This window comes from Mustela nigripes, chromosome 7 (assembly GCF_022355385.1).
Source record: "Mustela nigripes isolate SB6536 chromosome 7, MUSNIG.SB6536, whole genome shotgun sequence".
NCBI lineage: Eukaryota > Metazoa > Chordata > Mammalia > Carnivora > Mustelidae > Mustela > Mustela nigripes.
This window is the reverse complement of record NC_081563.1, coordinates 31,481,880-31,509,251: the sequence shown is the minus strand read 5'-3', so window position 1 is coordinate 31,509,251 and position 27,372 is coordinate 31,481,880. Positions and strand designations below refer to the sequence as shown.

Here is a 27,372-nt window from a genome sequence, read left to right as displayed (position 1 = left end):
TTTACCCTCTTCAGCACTTAGCTTGTTTGCAGGCACACTGTTTAAACAGTCAGAGGATTCAGTTGCCAAGAAACAGTCTCTCTCCCCAGCTTATTAGTCTGACAGCAAACAAATCTACCAACACCAGCGCACCTGTCCCCGGGCCAGGGCTCCAGACCAACGGATGCTGTGGGCAATGTCCTACACGGCTTCTCTCACCTTAAGGCGTCCCCATATCTTGCCAAAATCATTTCCACACTAAATTTAATTGGTTCTTATTCCCCACTTCCTATTTGCTTTCAGAGACATTCCAGGATTTGAATGGAAGGGTCTTAGTCACAGCGAGCAAGGCTATGCACTAAATCTTTCTAAGATCGTGGTGAGGGAAGGATTGTTTCCCCAAAGTTTCTGAACTGCTTTTGCAAGTGTGGCCTGAGACAGGTAGCATCATCATTATCTGGGAATCTGTTAGGAATGCAAATGCCTGGGCCCCAACCTGGACCTCCTGAGACAGAATCCATGGTGGGTAGGGTCCCGCAATCAACTCTAGCAAGCGGTCGGGCTGATTCTAAGACTGGCTGAAGTGTGAGGAGCTTGAGGCTACATCCTGTCATTAGACAACTATGCAGGAAAATAGCGCTAACCGAGCTGCACTCAAAGATCCCCTCAAACGTGAATATTTTAGTATTTCTTGCAAAAGGCACCGCTTCTCTTTTTGTAAGAATAAGGGACATACATAAGAACCGAAAGGTTTGCACAGCTGGATCCCTGCCAACACACTAGGGAGAAGTTAGCATGAGTTCAGTCCTGTAGCAGCCCACGTGGCCTATCCATTTCAAAACTGCCTTCGGAAGTCTGCCCCAAGCCCTGGCACACCAGGCTGCTCCCACGATTTCCTAGGGCAAACTTTCTGTAAAGACCTATACATACCTATTTAAAGACTTTGAGAGAGAGACAGTGACAGAGATAGTGACAGAGATAGTAAGCCGGGAGGAAAGGGAGAAGCAGACTCCGGGCTGAGCAGGGAGCCCGATGTGGGGCTCCATTCCAAGACCCTGGGATCATGACCTGAGCCAAAGACATACACTTAACTGAGTAAGCCACCCAGGTGCCCCAAAGGGCTATATTTTCCTTTTTCTTTCTTTTTTTCTTTGAGTAAAGCAATAGAAGTGAAGACACAGAAAAAGATCACAGGAGAGGGGTCCCAAAAGAGTTGTCCGGGGATTTTAGGGTTGGTCTTTAATAGAAAGCTAACCAGGGAACTTAAATCCTTTAACATCTCTATTGATAATGACTTCAAGGGCTTACTTCCTTTTTAGGGTCTGGGTATTCTGTTGGTCACAGGTCATTATCACAAAGACACTCACCCCACAAGTCTAGGGCAGGGTGGTCCCTCACCCCACAAGCCTAGGACAGGGTTATATTTTTCTCTAAATGTAAGCCATACAGTTTGTCACAATATTCGTTATCTGCCATTATGGCTCAAAAGCAGCCAGAGAAAATATGTAAGCCAGTGGGTATGGCTGTGTTCCAGTAAAACTTTTCATCAAATGCAGCAGGCTACATTCATCCCAAGGGCTCAATGTTTGCTGACCCTTGTCCTAGGGAGTCAGAGACCTGGGGTTCTAATCTGACCTGCCCCTGAGAAGACACCCAACCGACAATCTGAGGTACCTCCCTCAGTTTCTAGGCCAGAAACCTCCAAATGGAGTCCTGGCCCCTGCCTGGCTTCCAAGGTGTAGTGAGGCATGCTTCCTGCATTCTCTCCCTTCAGTGAAGCCTGACCCGGGAATGGGGGCTACAGGCAGAAAGCAATATGGGCCGGAAGCCTTGGCTGAATCCACCAGGCACAGGAACTGGGTTCAGTGCGGCAGCCGAATACTTGTCCCACTTAACCTTTTTCTTCAGAGTTATCAGCCGTACTCACTGTAAAGGCTTTGAAAGTTACACAGTTTATGTGTTAAGATTTTACAAATAGTTAAAACTTTTCAAGTTTCGATCAAAAAAGCATATATCCCAACATATTCTGATTCAAAAGCATTAATTCTTACACAATAAATAAATATTTTTAAAACAGAAACATGCAGTTAGGGCAAGGGACTTAATAAGACTTTTTATATTGAATCTAACATGCTGCGTTAGTTCCCAATACATTTCTTGCCTAACAAAAATGGAGGTGTTCTCCCACCAAAAAAGACAGAATTCTAACATCCTTGTGCTATTTTTTTTTTGTCCTTGTGCTATTTTGTTGCATGTGAGGCTAACCTTGCCATAGTTCGCTTATTTATTAACACTTATAATCCACAGCCAAATCCACTTGATTTTTCCAAAACAACAGAAAATTAAAACACACACACACACACACACTCAACTGTGTGGCTTTGAAGTCTTATAATATGGTGGATTTAACATTCAAAACATTTTATGAAGGAAAAAATAAAAATGAAGTGTTATTTCAATCGATGAATCCACAATTCTTGGCCTCTCACTGGCAAGCTGCAAGATGTCCTTGAATAAGATCCTGAACACGGGACAGAATAATCTCATTAGAACTGCTGCAATTTTCTGGACCATAGGGCGGGTCTATAGTCAGAACCCCAGCCACACACAGAGTCCTTTGTGAATCTCCCTGTTCTGTGATGGGGATGTGGTTCTTCTCGAGCCATTTCTTTAGGCTATTCCTTCTCTTCTCCAGATCCTCAGGGCTGTAGGCCTTGCAGTCTCCAGAAGTGAACAAATGCATCAGCTTCTCTCTGACTCTGTGGTCCCCTTCGTTCACAGTTTCAACGGTCTGCACAGCATGGCCCATAATTCCAGTCACAGACATGCTGCCATCTTCCAGGAAGTTCACAAGGACAATACTTGGGCGGAAAAGTTAAGTTCAGCGCAGATTTGCAAAAGAAAAATATAAAGGCCCATAGAACTACAAAAGAAGCAATGGAATAAAGAGGCATCGCCAGCCCCAACAGGCAATTATAAATCGGGAATAAGAACTTCCCTGTTTAAAAATAATCCCCTCACCACCAAATGTTTGTACTCATTCAGTAAGTATTCACTGAGGGTCCTACATGTCTAAACTCTTTTGTCTAGCCTAAAGCCAATCATTGCGGGATGCAGTTAAAGCACTGAAATGTTTTGAATGGCTTAAATGTGTATTGGAAAGGAAGAAAGGGTACAGACTTAATTTTCAAGTTAAACAACAGAATAACCTGGCTTCAAAGCAGACCAAAGAAAATAACAAAGCACACAATTAATGAAATAGAATATAAAAGCATTAATAACGTGATTATCAAAGCCAAATGTTGGTCATAAAAAAAATATATTTAAGAATTCACAAAACTTGGTGCGCCTGGGTGGCTCAGTGGGTTAAGCCGCTGCCTTTGGCTCAGGTCATGATCTCAGGGTCCTGGGATCAAGTCCCACATCGGGCTCTCTGCTCGGCGGGGAACCTGCTTCCCTCTCTCTCTCTGTGCCTGCCTCTCTGTCTACTTGTGATTTCTCTCTGTCAAATAAATAAATAAAATCTTTAAAAAAAAAAAAAAGAATTCACAAAACTCAGACAAGACTGATTAGAATGAGGAAAAAGACACAAACAGATAATATTAGCAAGAAGGCAGCAAAGATTGGCAATTTAATGTATTAGGAACAAATTTATGCCAATAGTGCTGAAAATTTCCTAGAAAATATAAATTTCTACTACTGAGTCAAAAAAAGAATATAAATAGTCCTATAATCTTTCATAAAAACTAAGTATTTTAAAAGATTTTCCCATGGAGGGGGTAAAAAAGGCCTAGACAGTTTTACCAACAAATTATACAAATGTTTCCAAGGTTCAAACTTTTTTTTAAAGATTTTATTTTTAAGTTATCTCCCCACCAAATGTGGGGCTCAAACCCACAATCCTAAGATCAAGAGTTGCACACTCCACCAACTAAGCCAGCCAGGCACCCCAAGGTTCAAACATTTCTAACCTAACCAAATTCTTCTAGAGACTATAAAAAGAGAAACTGTGCCTTAACTCATTTAACAAGGGTAATATAATCTTGATATGAAAAGCAGAGAAGAGGGTTAAAATATAAAACTACAAGTTAATCTCACTCATGAATACGAATGCAAAAATCCTAACTAAATAAAATATATAATGTGATGTGAATTTACTTCCTTGGTACTCCTTCCCAAACCCAAAATCCCAGGCTATTTATGAGAAAGAACACACAAACTGAAATTGAGAGACACTCTACAAAATACCTCACCAGAACTCCTTAAAATTGTCAAAGTCATGAAAAACAAGGAATGACTGAAAAATGGTCACAGATCAGAGGGACTAAGGACATGACAATTAAACATAATGTTGGATCCTAGATTGGATCCTGGAACAGAAAAAGGCAAACAATTAGTGGAAAACTGTTAAAATCCAAATGACAGCAGTTTAGTTAATGTAAAGTTTTAGTTTTGAGGAATGTACCATGGTTAGGTAAAATGCCAACATTAGAGGAAGCTGGATAGATGGGTCCTCTCTGTACTCTTTTCTGTAAATCTAAAATCATTTCAAAATTAAAAGTGTGTGTGTGTATCACCACCTTTAAATCAGTCTTGCAAAAAACCAAATCTGATCCTAATCAAACCTCCAGATAGGAATACCAGTTTATAGGAAATATGGAGGATAAAAGAACATGTTAAGCTACACCAGGATAATGCAATAAGCTAAATCCAGAATGTGTTCAATTCTATAAGACAAATGATTCTATTTCTTCAACAAATAAATGACATGGAAAACTAAGAAGAGAAAAGGCAGGCATAGGTTAAGATACTTAAGAGACATATCAACCAAACTGATAAACAAATTAAAGATATTTGAGACAACCAGGCAAATCTAAAAACACACTGTTAGTAATGAAGTTATTACTACTTTTGTTAGGTATTATAGTGTTACTGTGGTTATTAAAGAGTTCTTATGTGCCAAAAGATATATTGAGGTATTTACAAACAAAATTATATATCTAGAACTGGATTACAGATGTTTAGAAGGGGAAGGTAAGGCTAGTATCTTCTACACTATTCTCTGTACATTTACGTATGTTTGAGATTTTCTAATAAAATGTAGTAACAAAAAAAAAGTGTCTCGCTTTTACAAACTTGGCTGGTCTGCCAAGGTAATCCATACTTAGAACATCACTTCGATTCAAAGGCAATACAATTCTTAGGGGTGAATAACTAGCCTTTCATTTATCTTCTTCCTTAGCTTGGACATAACATAGGCAGCACAAAGGAGTGTCATTAAGATTTCGGGGCGGGGGGCACCTGGATGGTTCAGTAGGTTAAGCCGCTGCCTTCAGCTCAGCTCCTGATCTCAGGGTCTTGGGATTGAGTCCTGCATCGGGCTCTCTGCTCAGCGGGTGGCCGGTTTCTCCCTCTCTCTCTGCCTGCCTCTCTGCCTACTCGTGATCTCTCTCTCTCTGTCAAATAAAAATCTTAAAAAAAAAAAAAAAAAAAAAATTTCAGGGGAGGAGGTTCCATACTCACTTGGCAGAAACTGGGTCTGTGGTCAAAACCCATCCTTTATACTCCTTCTCACTGGCTGTCACTTTGACTTCTTTGTACGTGTAATCTTGCCACTCTAAGGGGCCTTTCCTCATCCATTCGTTCATGGCTGCCAGCTGGCTAGATATAAAACCACCACCAGGTCGGGTTTATACGTTCCACTCAAGCAACGGCCATCCTAGAGAGAGAGAACCCCTGTGATTTGCCTCAAGCTCCACAGCAGGAAAACAGCGGATATTCACAATTCTGTCTGAATGCCCAGGAAACGCAGAGGTGCCACGGGGCCCAGCCCGGGGTAAGTCCTGCGGCTTACTTCTCTATTCCACCACCCCGGACCATTCCAGATCGCCCTCACTCTGGCTCTGAACTCCGGTCAGCAGAGGCTCAAACCCTTTAACTCTGCTCCCCAGCGATCAGAGGAGCTCACTCCGCACCACTTTTAGGCAAAGCTGAAGAAGAAAATTCCTTTGCTATCCACCCCCTGGCTCTGCAGCTGTTCCCGCCGGATCCCGTCAGGGAGAGGCCCAGGATCTGACCATCTCCTCTTACTTGTTCGGAGGATGCACGAACCGCGGGGCAGCAGCAAAGGCTCTAGAGCGCAGATCCTGTTGCCTAGCTTGCAGCTGCGCGATACTTAAAACAGCACTCAAACCTGGTGGTACTTAACGTTTAATCCCCAAAAAGGAGAAAAATACCAGCAAGAACTCCCAGCAGCGACGGGTACGCGGGAAACGCGAGGTGAGGAAGGAGTCACTCTAGCGGGACCCCCAAGCCCAGCATGCTTTGCGTCGTGTCGTCACTTCCGTCCCCCAGAATTCTCTGTTTTGTAGTCCTTGGCCTTGGTCACACCTAGAAGTCTGAGAGTCACCCGGCGTTGGGGGATAAAGGTCGGGTGCGGGCAGAGCCTGAGGTTTTTGCGTAGTAATAACAAGGCTCCTTCCTTGTTCGCTAGAACCAGTCCTCGTCACACTCACGATGGACATTTCAACAAAAGTCTCGTGCCAAGTTCCTCATTGAGAGTTGGCTTGGAAAGGCACCCTTGCGGTGGAGTCAAAGCCCCAGAACCCTCCAGGGAAATCCTAAAGCTTTAGAAGTGTGAGATGAAAGTGCCTCGAAGAAAGCGATAAAGCCAAGATATTTGTTTGGCTAATGTAAGGCAATTAATACGTTTGCTCCTTTAGGATGTGCCCTTGCTACATTCCTGCAGGAGGTGCAGAAGCCAGAAAGAAAAAGCACAGGATTGGGATGATTTCCACCTAGACCACCACTCACTAGTGAGAGGTGCCTCCCTCACTAGGAAAGCCCTGGCCTTTCCCGAGCAGCCCCTCACCATCCCCGCAGTGGAAAAGTCCAAAACACTCGCTTTTGCCACAGATTTCCGTTCAGGTATGTAGTCTGCTCCTCGCATGGTCCAGATAAACTGTGATCCTGAAAAATGGTATAAAGTGGGTTTTCGCGAATGTGAACGCCAAAGGAGATTTACGGAAACCGAATTAGAGGACTATCAAACCATGATGTAGAGAACATTGAAAATTAGTCAGCTTTTCCCTTACAATTTGGGATTTGAGTTCACATAATCCTTGAAGTACATTGTTTCTTATTGCCATCGTTTCAAATAATCCTTTAGCAACTTCCACTCGTTGATTGGCTGATTAATGTGGCTTTAGCAGATGAAATTAGATGATGCCAGTTAAGTCCTCCATAAATCTACAAAGAGCTAATAAATAGCAACTGGAAGTGCCTGGATGACTCCGTCAGAAAAGCATGCAACTCTTGACCCCCAGCTTATGAGTCTGAGCCCCACATTGGGCACAGAAATTACTTCAATAAAAAATGTATAAATACATACACACCAATTGTTAAAAGTGTGAAGCTAAACATATGACCTCATAAAAATTCAGTCCAAAAGAGCTTCAACCAATTGCTGACAACTGGTCATTTGCATTTTAAGCCTTCTATCTGCACTGTACAAAGACTTTGGAAGCTAACTTCAAATTTAACTTAAATGACCCCTTTTAAAGTAAAGAGACTGGGGCAAATTCCTTCTCTTCTTCCCCCTCTCCCTTTAGTCTCCCAGATAAAGAATCATTTCCAGCATAGGCTGATGTGAATCACTGATTTATAACAGACTGAGCCCAGCCCACTCCCTAACGCAGGTTTACAGAAAGACCCTCTCCTATATAGTCCGCCCTCAACAAGTTCAGAGGGTGCCATTTCCTTTCCCCTGGCAACCCCTACCCTTGTCCCTCTGGTGCCTCCCTCAGACCAGTTGATGTCCCTTCTCTTACATTTTCTAGTTTTCTTCCTCTCTTCCCCTTCCCTCTCCCTCCATCTCCTTCCTAATATCTGCACCCCCCAATCGGCAACCGTCATACACACACACACACACACACACACACACACACAAAACCCTTTCCTCTGCCAAGTGTAAAACTGCTTATTCTAGGGCTCCTGGGTGGCTCAGTGGGTTAAGCCACTGCCTTCAGCTCGGGTCATGATCTCAAGATCCGGCTCAGCAGGGAGCCTGCTTCTCTCTCTCTCTCTCTCTCTCTCTCTCTGCCTGCCTCTCCATCTACTTGTGATCTTTCTCTGTCAAATACATAAATAAAATCTTTTTTAAAAAACTGCTTATTCTAGATTTTGGAGTACATTTTCATTTTAGCAAGACATATTGTTTTAAGTAATCTGTACACCCAATTTGGGATTTGAATTCATGACCCTGAGATCAAGAATTGAATGCTCTGAGGCATCTGGGTGGCTCAGTCTGTTAACCTCTTCCTTTGGTTCAGGTCATGGTGTTGGAGTCCTGGGATCAAGCCCCACATCAGCTCTCTGCTGGGCAGGGAGCCTAGTTCCCACTTCCCTTCTCCCTCTGGCTACTGCTCTCCTTGTTTGTGATCTCTGTCTCTCTGTGTCAAATAAATGAAATCTTAAAAAGTGCATGCTCTCCAACTGAGTCAGCCAGGTGTCCCAGCAAGAAACGTTTAAAGAAACTTTTCTTAATTTCCCTGAAGAAAATCAGGAGTTAAAAAAGTTGTCAATAGTTTTACCACCTTATCATGATACAAAGATAAACCTGCCCTGCCCTGGACAGACTATCACAATTTTCAATTCACAGTTTTGCATCATAGAAAATGAGTAGGGGTGGGGTAGTAATTTGCTGACTCTATTTCATGCAAGGTAGGGTCAGAAAAAAATTACTGGTCATTTTTTTTTAAGATTTTATTTATTTGACAGACAGGGATCACAAGTAGGGAGAGATGCAGGCAAAGAGAGAAGGGGAAGCAGGCTCCCCACTGAGCAGAGAGCCCAATGCGGGGCTTAATCCCAGGACTTCGAGATCATGACCTGAGCCCAAGGCAGAGAGGCTCAACCCACTGAGCCACCCAGGCATCCCATAACTGGTCATTTTGACCGAAGATTTTTTTTTTTAATGATCTGGGTTTTTTCATTCATTCAACATGTAGAACCCACTAAAAGTGTCAGTTCTTTATTTCTGCATTTATTCATCAAGCATACATTGGGTACCTACCCATGCTACACTTTCTGTTAACAGCTAGTTATTCAAAAGCTAATTTTAAAAATGTCTTGCCTCTGGGAAATTGATAATGTCAACTTTTACCTTGCAATTGGTAAGACATGGTTCCCATGTCTCTTTGTACTTATAAACAAGTAAGCTATCATTCTACCTAAGGTGGTAATACACGGGAAGGGTTGGGGAACGGGTTCTTAGAAAAGCTTCTTAAAGAGGTAGCCCTTGAACTTGATTATAAGTAATGAACCAACCACAAAAAATTCTGTGTTTATGGAACAGAAAACCTAATCAAAGGAGGTGTAGGTTGGAGTGAAAAGCAGTGGGCAGGAAGTTTTACCAACCTTGGCTTCGTTTGGTTAAATCTGTAGCATTCTGGTAAACTGGTTTTCCTAGAAGAAGGAGTCTTGATTTGTACCATTTGCTGATTTCTACATAAATATTCCCACTGTGGTTGATTTCAGAGTACGAATGATTTAACAACAGGATCAAGAAATCCCTGAATATTTAACAATGGGTTCTTTTACGACAGTTTAAACTGGTTCCCGCACACCACTGTGTTCCTACCAGCTTCGTGACTTTGGATGTCATTAGCCCTCTTAGATTTCACTTTCTGCATTTATAAATGAAAATGTAAGATTAGATGACATAGGGCGCCTGGGTGGCTCAGTGGGTTAAGCCACTGCCCTTGGCTCAGGTCATGATCTCAGGGTCCTGGGATCGAGTCCCGCATCGGGCTCTCTGCTCAGCAGGGAGCCTGTTTCCTCCTCTCTCTCTCTCTGCCTGCCTCTCTGCCTACTTGTGATCTCTCTCTGTCAAATAAATAAATAAAATCTTTAAAAAAAAAAAAGATTAGATGACATAACATGCTGTCAGCAGCAAATGTTCTTGACTAAGCCATACAGTTACTGAGAAGCACTGTAACTCTAAGGGCAGGGGCTGTGTCTGTTTTATTTACTACCAAATATCCCACCTCTACCACAGTGCCTGGCATGTAGTAGGTGCTCAATTTGAACTGAATTTTCATTTCTTGGGCAGTTATATATCCCCTAATATGTGCCAGGCACTACTTTAAGAACTTCCAGATATTAACTCATTTTGAGTGAATAACTATACCAAAGAGATTGGGAAAAAATTGAGTAATGGAATAGCGTGATTAAATCAGTATATTAGAAAGGATGCAGAGAACTAAGAGGTGGAGAAAACAGGGAAGTACAGAGTATATATATATACAGCATGAAACTTTATGTAAAATGTAGCCTCTCTATCCAAACAAACCAGTGATATCAGGACAAAAAAATTCCAGAAACACTTTCCAAATGGAAATAGGATTTAGGGAGGCAGTATATCTAAATTCATTAGTTATCTGCTCTGCCCAGCGCTGCCCAGGCCTGCCTAAAGGGGAGATTTTTACAACCTCAGAGAAAGCTGATTTCCCTAGCAGTAAGGTGAAGCTAGAGTTGTTTTCCCCCAAATGAAAACGCTTTGAACAGACTTTGTGAACTCTAAAGCACTAAACCCATGTCAGGCATGAAGGTTTAGCAAACTACTTCTGTAATCATTGCTTTTCAGATATGCTCAGCCGATATCTTTATACTGGCTAAAAATCAGTGCCATTGTTTACATTGAGTTCATTAGTTCATTAGTTCATTAGATTAGTCAATGACATAATCAGTCTAAGCGGTATGAATATACATGTTTCACATAGATTTTGTTTTGAAAAAAACTAAAGTGGGGTTAACTATTTTTATTTTTCCCTGGAATTTCCTTAGAAAAACAAAAGATGTTGACTACCGAGCTCCTAAAAATTGGTGCAGCAGCTCAGACAGGATATATATATATATATATATATCCTGTCTGAGCCCTAGGCTAGGACTTCATTATGTCCTGTCTGGAATATATATATATATATATATATATATATATAGGACAAAGGGTCCTAAGAAAGAGAAAGCCTTTTTTCTTCCTTAACCATTCCTCCTCCAGCCTGCCCAGCTAGGACATAAGGCCTGGAGATGAGGTAGTCTCTTTGCACTGAGTAAGGAGACCTGCACAAGAAGGCCAGCATGGCATGCAGAAAAATAAAAGAGCCATACCAGACCTGGGCTACCTACCTTCAGATTTCTTGTGTTTGAGACAGACTCCTACCTATTTAAGCAACCGTTTTAAGCTTAAACTCCAGATAGTATCTGTTTTAAGCTCCAGATAGTAGGCATTCCACATACATTTACTTAACCAGGTAATAAAATTGCTCTTCATTGGAAGAAGCTGGGACAAAGCACAAAACTAATTTAGCCAGGAGTTACTTCTCTCATAAGTGACCAAGATCAACAAAGAACAGAAAAAGCAAATTAAACAGGTCAAATTTCAGATTGGCAAAGCAGTATGAGGAAGGCATCTTTGCTTTTTCTAAGAAAGTGATTTAAGTCCTCTGCACTGAGTAACAATGTATTCTTATTATTACTACTAGTAATAGTAGTAGTAGGAACAGCACATGTGTATTAACTCAAATATTAAGTAACACAAAAAAACATGGAAGAGGAACTATTAACCCTGCTTTACAGCCGGGGACACTGAGGCCCAGAGGCCCAGGAGCACGTGACGAGCTAGTACCCAAGCAAGGATACTCATCCGGGCAACCAGACCAGAGCCCTCTTCACCATCGCACTAATTAAATAATGTGGAGGAAACCTTAAGCACAGTTGTTCACCTGAAAGTCTATTTTTAGTTAATGAGGACCGTGCTTTTCCAAGCGAGCATTTTTAAATCTGAAATACTAGCTCCTCATTGTGCTCCAGTTTTGATCGCTTGGACACCCAAAGCTTTGAAAATAATGTTTCACTCATTTTAGCAAACCAGACTTCCCCAGCAAGGTCTGTTTCTGAGGGTGACTTCCCAAGGGAGGATGCCTTCAAGCCAGATTTAATGGCCCGGAAATTAAATGGTCTAGGTACGGATTTTACCCCCCCAAGGCAGGTAAAGCAATACCCCATGCCTCCAGCTGCTGTTTACTCTTAGATTAGCCCACTAACAATGGCAACTGGATAGACCCTCAGCGTTTAATTATGTTGTACCCTACCCTTTGGGAGGGTAACTAAGGGTGGGCTCAGTAAGTAACTCAAGTCTCCCTCCATAGGCCTAACCTGTTTTTTTCCACCCAGTGAATCTATCCTCCCTGCTTCCTCCGATTGTCTTCAAACGGTTTGCCTGTGTGTGTGTGTGTGTGTGTGTGTGTGTGTGTGTGAAGGGGGTGAGGCTTGTTCTTCTCTACCCTGTGGCAAACTATATATCCATAGTTGAGCTTCCTAGTAAAAAAGGTAAAATAAACTACAACAGGTAAAAGGCAAAATAGACATGGGGGGAAATATCTTCTCTGTTATAAAAAGCCAATAAAAATTGCTGTGAAGGGGGCGCCTGGGTGGCTCAGTGGGTTAAGCCGCTGCCTTCGGCTCAGGTCATGATCTCAGGGTCCTGGGATCGAGTCCCGCATCGGGCTCTCCACTCAGCAGGGAGCCTGCTTCCCTCTCTCTCTCTCTCTCTGCCTGCCTCTCCATCTACTTGTGATTTCTCTCTGTCAAATGAATAAATAAAATCTTTAAAATGCAAACTATTTTTAAAAAATTGCTATGAAGAGGGAAAAACATTCATAGACTGCTGTTCGGGGCACCATTGTTCTGAAATGTCAGTAAGACCTTAAATATTTTCTTTCTTTTAACAGTGAAAACACTTATAGGGCATTGAGATTCCTGGTGTAGCTACTTTTCCTATTTTATTTGCAAGTCGTATACATTATCAAGTGAGATGTTAAAACATATTTTTTGTTTTTGAAAATGTTATCTAACATAATTGAAAAATCCATAACGTATAAGAGAGAGTATATTTCATAATATACAGTTGACCCTTGAACAACATGGGTTTGAACTGAGAGGATTAACTTATACATGGATTTTTGTTTTGCTATGGTACAATACTATAAACATATTTTCTCTTGTGATTTTCTTGACCTTTTTTCTCTAGCTTCCTTTATTATAAGAACATAAGTATGTAATACATGCAACATACAAAAATATGTCAATCAACTGTTATTGATAAGGCTTCTGGTCAAGAGTAGACTATTAGTGGTTAAGTTTTGAGGGAGTAAGAAGTTATATGCAGATTTTTGACTGCGTGGAGGTCAGCACCCATAATCTCCGTGTTGTTCAAGGGTCAACTGTACATCATTTGCCTTTTCTTTTTCAAGAATGTGCATGACTCCAATTGCCAGTCTAAGACATTCCATTTTATAGGTAAGGAGAAGGAAAGAGGGAAAAGTAATGGCCAATTCCTTTCTTAGTTGTTACTGATCAGATACTTAGCAGCTGCCTCTTCTTGGATTTCTTCCACAAAGAGATGATTTTTCTGTTAATTACCTTGCCGATTGCAGATACTTCACTTATAATAAACAAAACCACACTTTGTGTCAAAACCGTCACTTTTCTTTGGCTATTTGTTCAAGAGCTATGTGAGCCCTGAACTGTAATCGGGCTTCCATGGAATAGTCTTTGTAGTTTTTTATGTTGTCTAGGTTTTTTGTTGCACTGTCATAATCTCCTTTTAGATAGTGAAGAATCCCTAGTTCATAATAAGCATACGGCACTAAGTAGTGGTCATATTTTAACAATTTCTCCTTCTGAATGACACGATTAAAGTACTGTTCAGCTGTCGAATATCTGCCTAAGTGTTTCAGGCATAGACCTTTCAGTAAATTTAACAAACTGATGTCATCTGTGCCATACTCTTTATTTGGATTTTCTCGTAGAAGGTCTTGTCCTCTATTAATTATCGAGAGCCAGCTTGATATAAGGTCTAATTTTTTGCTCATGACATGGAAACCACTCCAGATGTAAATGAATTCCAGGATGGGCTGGACTGTGAACCAGCCCGTGGTAGTGCCGTAGCGCTGACCCTTGTCAGAAGCAAACTTTTCTATTGGCACAGAAGTTCCCAAGATTTTGATTCTCAGGCTATCCACTTTTAAGAAGAGAGAGTTTACGTCCTCACTTCCTGATCTGACAGACTCCGAAGGAAGCAGAGCATGTAGCATAGCTTTACTGTACATGTATATTGCCTTGGACCACTTGCTGTTATGATACAGTAGATCAGCATAGCGGTAAGCCTGCTTCCAATTCCGCAGAAAAATGTGGCACCACATGAGTTCCCAGTAACACAGGTGATGAACCTGCTTCCATTCGTTTTGAATCAAAATGCACTCCTCTAATACTAACTGTGCGTTTCCAAAGTTTCCTTTCAGCATACTAAAACGCGCATGAAAAAATTTAAGTATGACACAGTTTGGAAATTTCTGGAGGTAGATTAGGAAGAGGTCCTCCACAGCAGAATTCTGACCCTTTTCAACACCAACAGCTGTATAGATATAACTGTAGTAAAAGAGGAGAGTCAAAACACTTAAGATATTATTGATATGGGATCCGGATGCACTCTCATGAAGCAAAGTCAGGCCTATCTCCTTATCACCAGAATATCCAGCAATATTGAGCAGTTTAAGGGTCTTTGGTGGCACAAGCGATAAGATCAGGTTGAACGCTCCAAATCCGAATTTTACTCCTCCAACCAGGTGTTGGTAGGTTTTGCTGTGGTTGTAAGGTATCTGTGTTAATACTTGTTGACAGTCTTTGTATATTTGATAACTTAACCCAATGTTGATTGCACTTTTAAGAAGACCAAACATACTGTCATCCTGTATAAACGTGATGGTGGCTCTCAGAATCAAACACTCAGCATAGCAGACTTCCGCATGCAATTCCTCCTCTTTGATAGCCTTTATTCCCTGTTTACTCACGAGATGAGAAAAACTTGTCATCCTAGATTTTCTTCGGAAACTGTTACAGGTTTTCAAAGCCTCCTTTGTGGCAGTCATTCCAGTCTGTAGATCCAGGGGATCAACAGTCAAGATGGCCTTGACAACCATAAGGATGTTATAAATCAGGGCATGGTAGATGCTGTTTTTCGACCACGGATGAATGAGATCTATGGCCTCTGAGAATCTGTTATTCAGAAATAAATACAATCCAGTTGTGCATTCTTCCAGGGAAGAGGTTAGAGTCATTGTTGTTGCCACCGGGATAACTTCATAGGCGTCTTCAAACTTGTCCTCCTCACTTTCTGCCTTACTTAGAGTGAATGATGTAAAGTTACTCCCCTTATCATTTTCTCTTTTACTGAGAGTAAATGACATATTTGCTTCCCTGCTTTAGAGATGAGCAGTATCTGAAGGGGAGTGATGCAGCCACAGTGAGGGTCACTCCTGCTCTCCGGACGGGGTTCCCTTCTACAGCCTGAGGCGTCGCTGTAACAATGGAGGCAGACAGACTAACAGTGTGGGTGCAGCATTACGATATCCTCATCTATACCAGACAAAGGGGGAGGGCGAGAAAGATCATTTTATTTACCTAAGAGGTATTTCTGAGAAGTTCAAATCATCTGTAATACATAGGAAACATGTGAAGTAAGTCCTTTATAAACAAAAAAGTCTTGTGTCGATCATATATGTTTTCAGAAATGTTGATGGGGGGAGGGCGCCTGGGTAGCTCAGTGGGTTAAGCCTCTGCCTTCAGCTCAGGTCATGATCCCAGCGTCCTGGGATCGAGCCCCGGATTGAGTCCCACATCGGTCTCTCTGCTCAAGGGGAGCCTGCTTCCCCCTCTCTCCCTGTCTGACTCTCTGTCTACTTATGATCTGTCAGATAAATAAATAAAATCTTTAAAAAAAAAAAAGAAATGTTGATGGGGAAGGCTTATTCTGTTTTAAAAGTTTTATTGAGATAAAATTGACAAATTATAAGATATTTAAAATCTATAATGATGGTTTGGGGGGGATGAGAACATTTTTCTACTCTCAGCAGATTTGAGTTATATAATATGGTATAATCAACTATAGTCATGTTATATAGTAGATCCTCAGACCTTATTCATCTTATAACTGAAAATGTATATTCTTTTACCAACCTCTCCCAACCCCCTCCCTGACAAGTGTCCTTGTTCTTAATGTTCCCATAAGGGGACTTTTCTGCTGAGAGTTGATAAAAGAACCTGGAATAATGTTGCTCTGTGCCTTCTGAATTCCTCCTTTTGGAGTTGGCTGTTCAAAGTTTGAAACCAAATACCAGGTCGAGTTTTCTACTCTCTACCTGTGCCTGGGACCAGGTGGGTAAATGTTTAATTAGGGGATAAAGCATCAGTGAGCCCCCTTGGCAGCACATCACACGTAAAATCACAGTAACTATCAACTTAATAAAAAGGTCATGTTTTGGTGCCTTCTGCCTCTTGCATCTATAGCCTGTGGGTTCTGAACTCAGGCAGGAAAAGACATGTTATTTATTGACCCCTAAGGCCATCTCCTTCTCTTCCAACTCTTTATTCCCTCTTTAGATGATTGGTACCATCATCCACACTAGATCTCTCTTTTTTTTCCCTCCTCCCATATCCATCAGTAACCAAACCCTGTCAGATCTACTTTGCTGAAGGCAGTACCTCTCTGTTGTCCTCCAAATCACCCTGGATATTCTTAACAAGGTTATAATATGGTAAAATGGTATAATATGATAAAATGCACAGACTGTGAAGTTAGACTGCCTAGGTTTGAACCTGATTCTCCACTTGCTTGATTTTACTGTGTCTCTGTTTCTCAACTGCAAATAGGGACTAATAGTACTTCTACCGAAGAGTGGTTGGGAGAATTAGGTAAATTAATATATGTAAAGCGGTCAGGATAGTACCTGGCATCCATAGTAAATACTCAATACATTATTCTATACACATCCCCCATAGCCTGACATAGAGCAGGTGCACACTGAATTGTTTTAAATGAGGTTTGGGATGCAGGCTGCTGTGTGCAGGAGTCTCACAGCTTTTGGTGATGGCAGTGGAGTCATTCTATCATTCTCTTGCTTAAAATGTTCTGTATAAAATGTCTTCTTTACCTCTCTCTGCTTATCTACTTTTAAAAAGTTCAATCTAACAAGGTGCCTGGCTGGTTCCATTGATAAGGCATGCCACTCTTGATCTCAGAGTTGTAAGTTCAAGCCCCACGTTGGGTGTAGAGGTTACTTAAAAATATAATCTTAAAAAAAAAAAAAAAAGGATCAGTCTAGTGAGAAGGGATTAGGGAACACTAATATTGAGCTGGGAAGATCAGTCAAGCAGGGGAGTAAAAGAGAGAGGGAGAGTTGAAGGTTCACAAAGGAATATTCAATGAAGAAGAGGCAGAGAGAGAAGCACAGAGGCAGGGAGGAAAATCCTTGGATAAGAAGAAAAGTCTCTTGCACTGACAGAGAAGAGCCTCCTTTTCTGTCCTTCATTTACTACAAATTGAATTGAGCTCCTTCAAGATACTGAGCACTGTTCTCGGTGCTGGGGATATAGCAGTGAACAAAACAAAGACCTGAATCCCATGGAACTGATTTTCTTAGGCGAAGGGCATTCTGGCAGGGAGAGGGATGCTTTGATGGGGAGGAAGACAATAAATAAATGAATAACATGTCAGCAGTTGATATATCACTATGAAGAGGAGAAGACAGCTTAAGACAGAGTTGGGAATTTTAAGAGTGATGGGGTGTGTGGTACTTGGTATTTTATGTAGGGTAGTCAGGGCAAGCCTCCCCAGGAAGGTGACATTTGAGCAGAGATGTAGAAGATGTGAGAATCTCTTGATCTCTTCTTTCAGTCTAAGATAGGCGAACATCTGTGTGTTCCCATGATGCCTTGTACTTACCTCTATCCCAGCACTTGCCACACACACACATATATATATATATATATATATATATATATATATATATATATATAAAATATCTTTTTTCAGCATCTTTTATAGCTATCTTCATCACCAAGTACAATGACTGACACTTAGTCATTAAATTACCATTTATTGAATGACTAATAACAGTTTCCAATTTATATATACTAAGATAAATTCAAGATGAAGTAATCATTTGACTGTTAAAACTATGAGATTCAGAAAAATGTACCAGTGAATACTACAAAGAGTTGATGTCCTTAATATAGTAAGATATCCTAAAAATCGCTAAGCTAGAAAAAACACCCCAACAGAAAAATCAACAAAGGACATAGACAAACTGCCAGTAAGCACAATGTTGAATCTCACTGTAAATTAAAAAATGCAAATTAAAAAAAATAACATACCCATCTTAAAAGTGAAATTTGCAGATTAAAAAAAATTGATCCAGTGTTAACGAAGGTGCAGAAAACCAAGTACCTTTGTGGACTGGTTGATGGGTATATAAGTGGCTGCAACCATTTTGGAGAGCTATTTGGCAACAAGTTTTAAAAGTTTTTATATTTTTAATTATTTATTTATTAAAGATTTTCTTTATTTGACAGAGAGAGATCACAAGTAGGCAGAGAGGCAGGCAGAGGGAGAGAAGGAAGCAGGCTCCCTACTGAGCAGAGAGCCCAATGCAGGGCTCAATCTCAGGACCCCGAGATCATGACCTGAGCCTAAGGCAGAGGCTTAATCCACTGAGCCACCCAGGTGCCCCAGCTTTTACATTTTAAAAAAAATATTTATTTATTTTAGGAGGGTCAGGGGGGAAGGGCAGAAGGAGAGGGTGAGAATCCCAAAGCTGACTCCCCACTGAGCATAAAGTCTTACAGGGGCTTGCCCATGGGGCTTGTCATGGGGCTTGGTCCCACAACTCTGAAATCAAGAATCAGTCGCTTAACTGACTGAGCCACCTTGGTACCTGAGCTTCGACATTTTTTTTTTACACTCTTTGACCCAGTAATTGCACTTATGGAATTAGTCTAAGGACACAATCAGGGATATACATAAATATCTATAGAATGTATATACACTTCAGCATTATAATACAAAAAATGAAAAGCATGTAAATTTCTTACAGTAGTGGATACTAATGAAACAGAATACTATTGCAAACATTATAATGTTGTAGAATATTTAAGGACTTGGGAAATTGTTTTCGGTGTAATACACTGTTTTAGTCCATGTTCTCCAGAGAATCATAACCAATGCCAGATACATACAAAATAATATATAAAATAAGGAATCGGCTCATGTAATTCTGGAGGCTGAGAAGTCTCCAGATCTGTAATTGACTAGTTGAAAGACCCAAGAGCCAATGGTATAGATTCTGTCTGAAAGGCAACAGGCTCAAAACTTGCAGAGCCAATATTTCAGTTATAGCCCTAAGGCAGGAAGCGACTGATGTCCAGGCTTAAGCAGTCACAGAGGAGGAATTGACTCTGGCTCAGCCTTTTGTTCTGTTCTATTCAGGTCTTCAATTGATTGGACGTGGCCCACCCATAACAGGGGAGGCAATCTGCTTTACTCAGCCTACTGATTCAAATGCTAATCTCATCCAAACACCCTTGCAGACACACCCAGAATAATATTTGGCCAAATGTCTGGTCCTGTGGAGCAATCATGTTGAGTCATAAAATTAACCATCACATATACTAAGTAAAAAACAGAAGATTTTTATGAAACTATGTGATACAATTTTTTCCAAAGTGATATATGCATAGATAAAAATTAGAACTATACATTTCAGATCATCAATAATGGTTATATCTGAGTGGTGGGATTAAGAATAACATTTATATATTTATTTAACAACATTCAGTAGCTATTAAGCACCTACTGTATGATACCAACTATGCTAGGAACTAGGTATACCATAGTTAATGAGATGGATTTGGACCCTGCCCTCACAAAATTCACAGCCTGGTATTTGTGCTATTATATAATTTCCAAAATCAACCTGATACTTGTAATCATGAAAAAAAGCCTATAATTTTTCAGGCTTATATCATATACTTCTCACAACTGGATGAAGTGGGTATTATTGTCATTTCTCTTACACAGGGGAAAACTGAATCCCAGTGAAGTTAAGTGACTTGCCCAAAATTATAGTTGGTGTGTGTAGAGAGAATAGGATTCAAACCCAGGTGGTTGGACTGCAGAACTCACAGTCCTAGTCAACAGTACAGCATGAGCTAACTTGTTTAATTTTATTTAATTTTTTAAAAAATTATTTAATCTCTGCACCCCAGGTGGGGCTTGAACTCACAACCCAAAGATGAGGAGTCACATACTTTTCTGACTGAACCAGTCAAGCACCCCAAACTTCTTCTTTTTAAGATTTTATTTATTTGAGAAAGAGAGATCATGAGCAGTGGGGAAGGGTAGAGGGAGAAGCAGACTCTCTGCTGAACAAGGAGCCCTGTGCAGGACTCAATCCCAGGACCTTGGCATCATGACCTGAACCAAAGGCAAATGCTTATCTGACTGAGCCACCTGGGCTGCCCCCCAAAAGTTAAGCATCTGCCTTTGGCTCTCGTAGGGCTCCCTGTTCAGTGAGAAGCCTGCTTCTTGCTCTGCCTCTCCCCCTGCTTATGTTCTCTCTCTATCTGTCAAATTAGTAAATAAAATCTTTTTTTTTTATAGATTTTTAAAAAATATTTTATTTATTTATTTGTCAGAGAGAGAGAGAGAGCGAGCACAGGCAGAGTGGCAGGCAGAGTTAGAGGGAGAGGCAGGCTCCCTGTGGAGCAAGGAACCCGATGTGGGACTCCATCCCAGGACGCTGGGATCATGACCTGAGCCGAAGGCAGCTGCTTAACCAACTGAGCCACCCAGGCGTCCCGTAAATAAAATCTTAAAAAATAAATAAGTCACTTGGCAATTATGTCTTGAACATCTACTTTGTACCTGGCACTGTTCTAAGATGCTTGGCCTACAGCAGTGAACAAGACATATTTTACTGGGAAAGTTAAACCATGTAGGCTTATTGTTTTTTTTTTTTTTTTTCATTTTGCTTTTCTATATTTTCCATTTTCTGTAGCAAAAGTAAATTATTTTTTATAATTTAAGAAAGTTTTTACATTCTCAATTTAATATTACATGGATAATTAATAATCTTTTTTAAAGGATTTTATTTATTTGAGAGAGAGAGCACACAGAGGGAAAGGGAGGAGACTCCCCACTGAGCAGAGAGGCCAAGACAAGGCCCAATCCCAGGACCCCGAGATCATGACCTGAGCCAAATGAAGGCAGATGCTTAACTGTCTAAGCCAACCAGGCACCCCTGGATAATGAATAATCTTATCCATATAACCCAATGGAATAATTGAGCTAAGTACAGAAGAGCATAAAACACTGCTATCCAAAATAACTCAAAATTTTGAATTGGATTATGATTATTAGCTTTGAATCATTTTTCAAAGTATGCTTGAACATATATTACATCAATGAATACAAATGAGGCAGCAAATGTCTAAAACACTTAAGTGATTTTTCTAAAACCAAGTAGTAAATTGCAGAGACTGGATTCAATTTCAAGTCTTCTAAGTCCCAGGTCATTGCTCTTTTCATTAACTCAGACTATATTCATCAAAGAGGTAGCTGGATGGCCTTGGGCAAATAATTTAATTTCTATGAAGTAATACAGTTAAGCTAAGTTTTTAAGTATGAGTAGGACTATCATAGGTAGAACTAGACTGGCCACAGAAACAATGAAGGAATATTAATATTATAAGGATAATGGCGTAAGGGAAGGGGCAGAGGTTTGTTCAGAAGTGAGCAGTTTGCTTTTATTTACAAAGTGAAAAAAAAAGAGTTAACATATGTAAAACACAAAGTATAATGTCTGGCACATAGTAAATACTCAGTGAATACCAACATTTAGTAAGATCATTGGGAGCTAGAGCCCTCTTTTGATATGAGAGAAAAATGAGGCCCAGAAAGTTTGTAACACATCTAAGATAATATGATTAGTTGATAATAAAGATGAGAATAAGAACAACAAAAAAGATGAGAACATATGTTGCCTGTCTTCCCAACTCAATACTTTTTCCAATTCATATTCATGCTGGAATATAGCTATAAACACAGGCTGAGACAGTGATCATGGACTGTGGGGAATCATACTCCACACCAATGAGGTGCAAATTGCTGGGGACCGTTTTGCCAAAGAAAGATCAGTCACGTACTATATCAAAATTATATAGTAATTGGGATGCCTGACTGGCCCTTTGGTAGAGCATGTGATTCTTAATCTCAGGGTCATTGAGTTCAAGTTTCATGCTGGGCATGGAGCCTTGTTGAAATAAAAAAAATTTTTTAAATTTTATGCTAATTATAAATGTTCTATCTGAATTAGTAAAAAGTTAAAGGATATTTTGGAAGAATTAAATTTTATATATTCTAAAGTGTGCGTGGGGGGTATATAGGCTATAAAAGTGCTTTGTAAAAGAAGGAAACAACATAGTGCAAAGTTGACCCTCAAATATATGGTATTATTTCACATTCCCATTACTGTGTATAAGTGCCAATTTTACTGTACTCCTGAAAAAAATAGCATGTTGTCTTAATTTGCATTTTTTGTAAGGACAGACATTTTTTTCTTTGTGGTTCTTCTTGTCTGTTTCTGTGGGGGGGGGGGGTTTCTATTTTTTTACTGGGTGGAGTCATTCTTCTTTTTTTTAAAAGCAAGCTCTGTGCCCACGGTGGGGCTTGAAGTCAAGACCCTGAGATCAAGAGTTACATCCTCTACCGACTGAGCCAGCCCGGAACCCTGTCATATTTTGTTCTTAACTAGAGATTCCAGACTTGGATTTTGGCAACTAAGGTAGATCTGAAAAACTTTTTTCTTTCTTTCTTTCTCTTTCTTCTTTCCTTCTTTCCTTACTGCCTTCCTTCCTTCCTTTCTTTCTTTCTTTCTTCCTCTGAAGATTTCATTTATTCATTTGACAGAAAGCATGAGCAGGCAGAGAAAGAGAAGCAGGCTTCCTGCTGAGCCGGGAGCCAGACGTGGGGCTCTATCTCAGGGTCCTGGGATCACGACCTGAGTCAAAGGCAGACAACGAACCAACTGAGCCACCCAGGCGCCCCCACAAACTTTTCTCCACCAAGAAACCATGAAGAGGAGTGCCAGGCTGGCTCAGTCAGAGGAGCATGCTGACTTTTGATCTCAGGGTTGTGAGCTTGAGCCCCAAGTTGGCTGTAGAGATTACTAAAAATAAACAAACTTAAAGGAAGAAAAAGAAACATAAGATTAAAAAAAAAAAAAAAAAACAACCTCTTAGCATCCTTTCATTAAAAAAGGGGGGGGGGGGGCGCCTGGGTATCTTATATGGTTAAGCCTCTGTCTGTGGCTCAGGTCATGATCTCCAGGTCCTAGGATTGAGCCCCATACTGGGCTCCCAGCTGGGCAGAGTCTGCTTCTTCCTGTCTCTCCACCTTTCCCCCTGCTTGTGCCCTCTGTCACTCTCTCTCTCTCTCAAATGAATAAATAAATTTTAAAAGGGGAAGAAGAACACTTAAAAAAACAAGACATATTCACAGAATAAAAGATGGTTCTTCCCAAGAGTGATTGGCAATCATTCCTAGTTTTCTGAAATTGGAGATATTTTTATCAAAGTTCTGATAGTCCTCATGGCAAGATTTGAGAACCACTGTACTCACTGTGTTATAATTCTAGGTCTTAGTCTCATTTGAAAAACGAGGTGGTTAGACTAATGATTCAATAAAATTCTTCGTTTCCCGGGGCACCTGGGTGGCTCAGTGGGTTAAGCCTCTACCTTCGGCTCAGGTCATGATCCCAAGGTCCTGTGGTCGAGCCCCCCATTGGGCTCTCTGCTCAGTGGGGAGCCTGCTTCCTCCCCTCTCTCTCTGCCTGCCTGTCTACTTGTGATCTCTGTCTGTCAAATAAATAAAATCTTAAAAAAAAAAAATTCCTCGTTTCCCTATGTGTTTCAAACCACTCCTCTTTTTAAAAAAAGATTTTGTGTGTGAGAGAGAGAATACGAGCTGGGCAGGGGGGAGAGGGAGAAGCAGACTCCCCATTGAGCAGGGAGCCTGACCTGGGGCTTGATCCCAGGACCCTGAGATCAGGGCCCCACCCAAAGGCAGATGCTCAACTGACTGTGCCGTGTAGGTACCCCTCAAACTGGTTCTTAGTTATCTCTTTGGGTCATGGTGTATGTATCCATTTGTCATTGACTTGGGAATAACTTTTCTATTTTCTTTAAAAACAAAAAAAGAAAAAAAAAAGGTAGGGGAGCCTGGGTGGCTCGGGGGTTAAGGCCTCTCCCTTCAGCTCAGGTCATGGTTCCGGGGCCCTGGGATCCAGCCCCACATCCGGCTCTCTGCTCAGCAGGGAGCCTGAATCCCCCTCCCCCCGGCTGTCCCTGCTGCCTATCTGCCTACTTGTGATCTCTGTCTGTCAAGTAAATAAATGAAAAAAAAAAGTATGCTTACTCTTATAGAAATTAGCTTCAAGGGGGTACCTGGATGGCTCAGTTGGTTAGGTGTCTGACCCAGTTTCCAGTCAGGTCATGATCTCAGGGTCATGTGATTGAGCCCTGAGTTGGGCTCCAAGTTGGACATGGAGCCTGCTTAAGATTCTCTCCCTCACCTTCTGTCCCTCTCTCCCTCTTTCTCTCTCAAAAAAAAAAAAAAAAAATAGCTTCAAAGACTTTCTAATAAAAAGCAACAACTTCCCCATTGTTTGTGAACATGTGTCTCTACGTTCCATAGACAAATGCCTTTGTATAGAACTTTTAGGATTTGATTTTAGGATTCCTGTAGATTTACTTTTCCTAAAGAAAACTTTTTCTGCCTTGTTGCTTTTTATAAGTATCAGATTGTTTTTGTCTGTGTGGATAGGGTCAAAGAAGAAGAGTGACAATTTCACTTTGAAGTCAATGAGGGAAGAGACAAAGATGTCTGAGGAGTGGCCATTTAAGGCTGGTCACTGTGTTTCAGGGTCTAGACCCCAGCTTTGCAGAAACAAAACTTCATTTTTGTCAATGTACCCAGGTCATGTCAAATTTTTAGCAACTGATAAAGGTTAGTCAAACCACGCCTACTCCTGCTCCTCTTCATTCTCCTAACAGCTAACATTTATTGAGTACTCAGAATGTGCTAGACACTGGGCAATTTTAATTGCTTGATTTACCTCACCTAATCCTAACAACAATTCCATTTTGCAGATGAGGAAACTGCAGTACCAGGAGATTAACAACTTGGTCAAGGGTAGGCAGCTATTAAATCGTGGAGCCAAGCTTCAAACCCAAATGCCACACTCCATGAGCTTATGCTCTTAATCATTACACTACACCCATCTACCTTAATCATTATACTATACTATGTTATACTATACTATATTATACCTACCTAAAAGTTTATTACCCCTGGGTTTTTTTTTTCTATAAAGATTTTATTTATTTATTTGACAGACACATAAGTAGGCAGAGAGGCAGAGAGAGGGAGAGAAGGAAGCAGGCTCCCAGGGAGCCTGATGCGGGGCTCGATCCCAGAACTCTGGGATCATGACCTGAGCCAAAAGCAGAGGCTTTAACCCACTGAGCCACCCAGGCACCCCTATTACACCTGTTTTAAGGAAAGAATTCATGAGCAAAAATCATTCTTATTAACTTACAGTACATGATATTCATTTCCAGGGATTAAAAGATCAGCATCAAAACATTAAATAAGAGAAGTCAATGGTCTTGAGCAGTAATATTTAAGTATAGCTGAGGGATAGCTAATAACATAGGTTCTCTCTTCAGATAGTGCTGAAGGAACAGCTAAACTCCATCCAAGCCAGTCTAGCTCTCTCTAGTTAAGACAACAACAAGCTGACTAAGTCCCTTTCCTTAATACTCTTTCTTTAGATAAGGAACAACATAATTGAACAGGGTTTGATGGTTCTACAGTTTCATAATTTTTAATACAATCAGGCATTCTCCAGAAAGCCTCATTCTGCCTAGACTGTTTTATACACTTCAGCCACCTATTTAGGAAATATTGGTATCAGTGGATCACTCTTGCTTCACATTTTCGTTCTTCACATTTTCGTTCTTCACTCTTTGAGGTTGGTTAAGGCACTGGCATTCTTAACTGTTGCTCCCCCACCCCCATCTCCATACTTCAGTACTGATCACAGTCCAGTACTTGGCTAACGAAAAGTTAATTTCTTTATACAGTAAGAAAGAATTATAAACATGATTCTCAGAATTGTAAGAGCATTGTAGAGGGAATTGAAGATTATGAAAGGTTGAAAAAAGAAAATTGTAGTTGAATATAGCTGTTGGGACTGACCGATAAGACATATATATATATACAGCACATAATAAGTACCTATTAAAAGACTAGTGTTTAGATGTACAGACTATTTCTTTACATTAAAAATAGATACATGTGCAAAAGGTTCTAAATTTTTTTTGTTTTAAGGTATTCACATACAAGCTTAAAATAGTGACAGTGATTTAAAAAGTGAAACTAAAATGGAGAAGAAAATAAGAGTGAACTTTTTCTTTAATGCTTCTCTAGAAAAACTAAATCTAGGAAATGCAGATAAATTTTGAAAGCTGCTGTAAAAGGATTAAGAATTAACTCACCCTCTCCTAAACTAATAATATAATAAATATTTAACAACAGTAAGAATTACTTAGTATTTCATATTAGAAAAATCTTAGAATATTTGTTGAATTAAACAGCATTTATATTCTATTTGAATCTGGGAACATGATCTTAATTTAACTCACAATGCTATGGGTAGAAGTTTATGTGGCTGAAACTGATTTCAAAAGAATCAGTGGGAATTAAAGTACTCTCTACAATAATATCTTCCTGATTTGGATTCACATTTAGTGAAAGAACTGGTTATGTTTTCTTAGAGAAAGAGTGCTCAGTAGAATAGTGTATGAAAATACTATGCAGAACTACTGTTTTTTCAAGGTACGTAGAATAGCAAATCCCTACCTAGAATCAGTCCTCTTCTAATAGAGATAAATAACCTATAATTAGAGCTACCAAAGCACCTGTTTCTAGAGAGAAAGGCAAGCCTGTCAAGGTTTACCCGTTTTCTTTTAATGTGCTTGAAAGCAGTTTGTTACAAGTTGGAAAACTGCTTCTTTTCATATTTTTTACAGTATTACATCTTCAAAATTCTCTTTAGTGGGGCACCTGGGTGGCTCTGAGGGTTAAGCCTCTGCCTTCAGCTCAGGTCATGATCTCAGGGTCCTGGAATGGAGCCCCGCATTGGGCTCTCTGCTCAGCAGGGAACCTGCTCCCCCCTCCCTGCCTACTTGTGATCTCTGTCAAATAAATACATAAATAAAATCTTAGGAAAAAAGTTCTCTTTAGTACAATAGACTTTGTATTCAGAAACTAAAAACATTTATTGTAGCCTAATAGTACTATCTTTCATTCATATTGTAGCCTAAGTACTATCTTTGAATAAGTTACCTATGCTTTCTTTGTGCAACAGCACTTTT

At 40.5% G+C, this 27,372-nt stretch overlaps 2 protein-coding genes across 3 annotated transcripts; both read right to left on the bottom strand.

Moving 5' to 3' along the window:
* Positions 1 to 1,908: 1,908 nt before the first annotated feature.
* Positions 1,909 to 6,306, bottom strand: GEMIN6 (gem nuclear organelle associated protein 6). 2 transcript variants are annotated; one of them, XM_059405491.1, is made up of 3 exons: positions 6,216 to 6,306; positions 5,503 to 5,698; positions 1,909 to 2,840 (listed from the first exon to the last, which is right to left on the bottom strand). In XM_059405491.1, the coding sequence occupies exons 2-3, from the start codon at positions 5,625 to 5,627 to the stop codon at positions 2,465 to 2,467; spliced, it is 501 nt and encodes a 166-aa protein (XP_059261474.1). In that variant the 5' UTR covers positions 5,628 to 5,698; positions 6,216 to 6,306; the 3' UTR covers positions 1,909 to 2,464. The 2 variants fall into 2 exon arrangements, with proteins under 2 accessions (XP_059261474.1, XP_059261473.1); XM_059405490.1 differs by having other exon boundaries at positions 6,070 to 6,302.
* Positions 6,307 to 13,520: 7,214 nt separating this feature from the next.
* On the bottom strand, positions 13,521 to 15,287 carry LOC132022316 (tetratricopeptide repeat protein 39B-like). Its single transcript, XM_059407621.1, has one exon. The coding sequence runs from the start codon at positions 15,285 to 15,287 to the stop codon at positions 13,521 to 13,523; it is 1,767 nt and encodes a 588-aa protein (XP_059263604.1).
* Between the last annotated feature and the right edge of the window lie 12,085 nt (positions 15,288 to 27,372).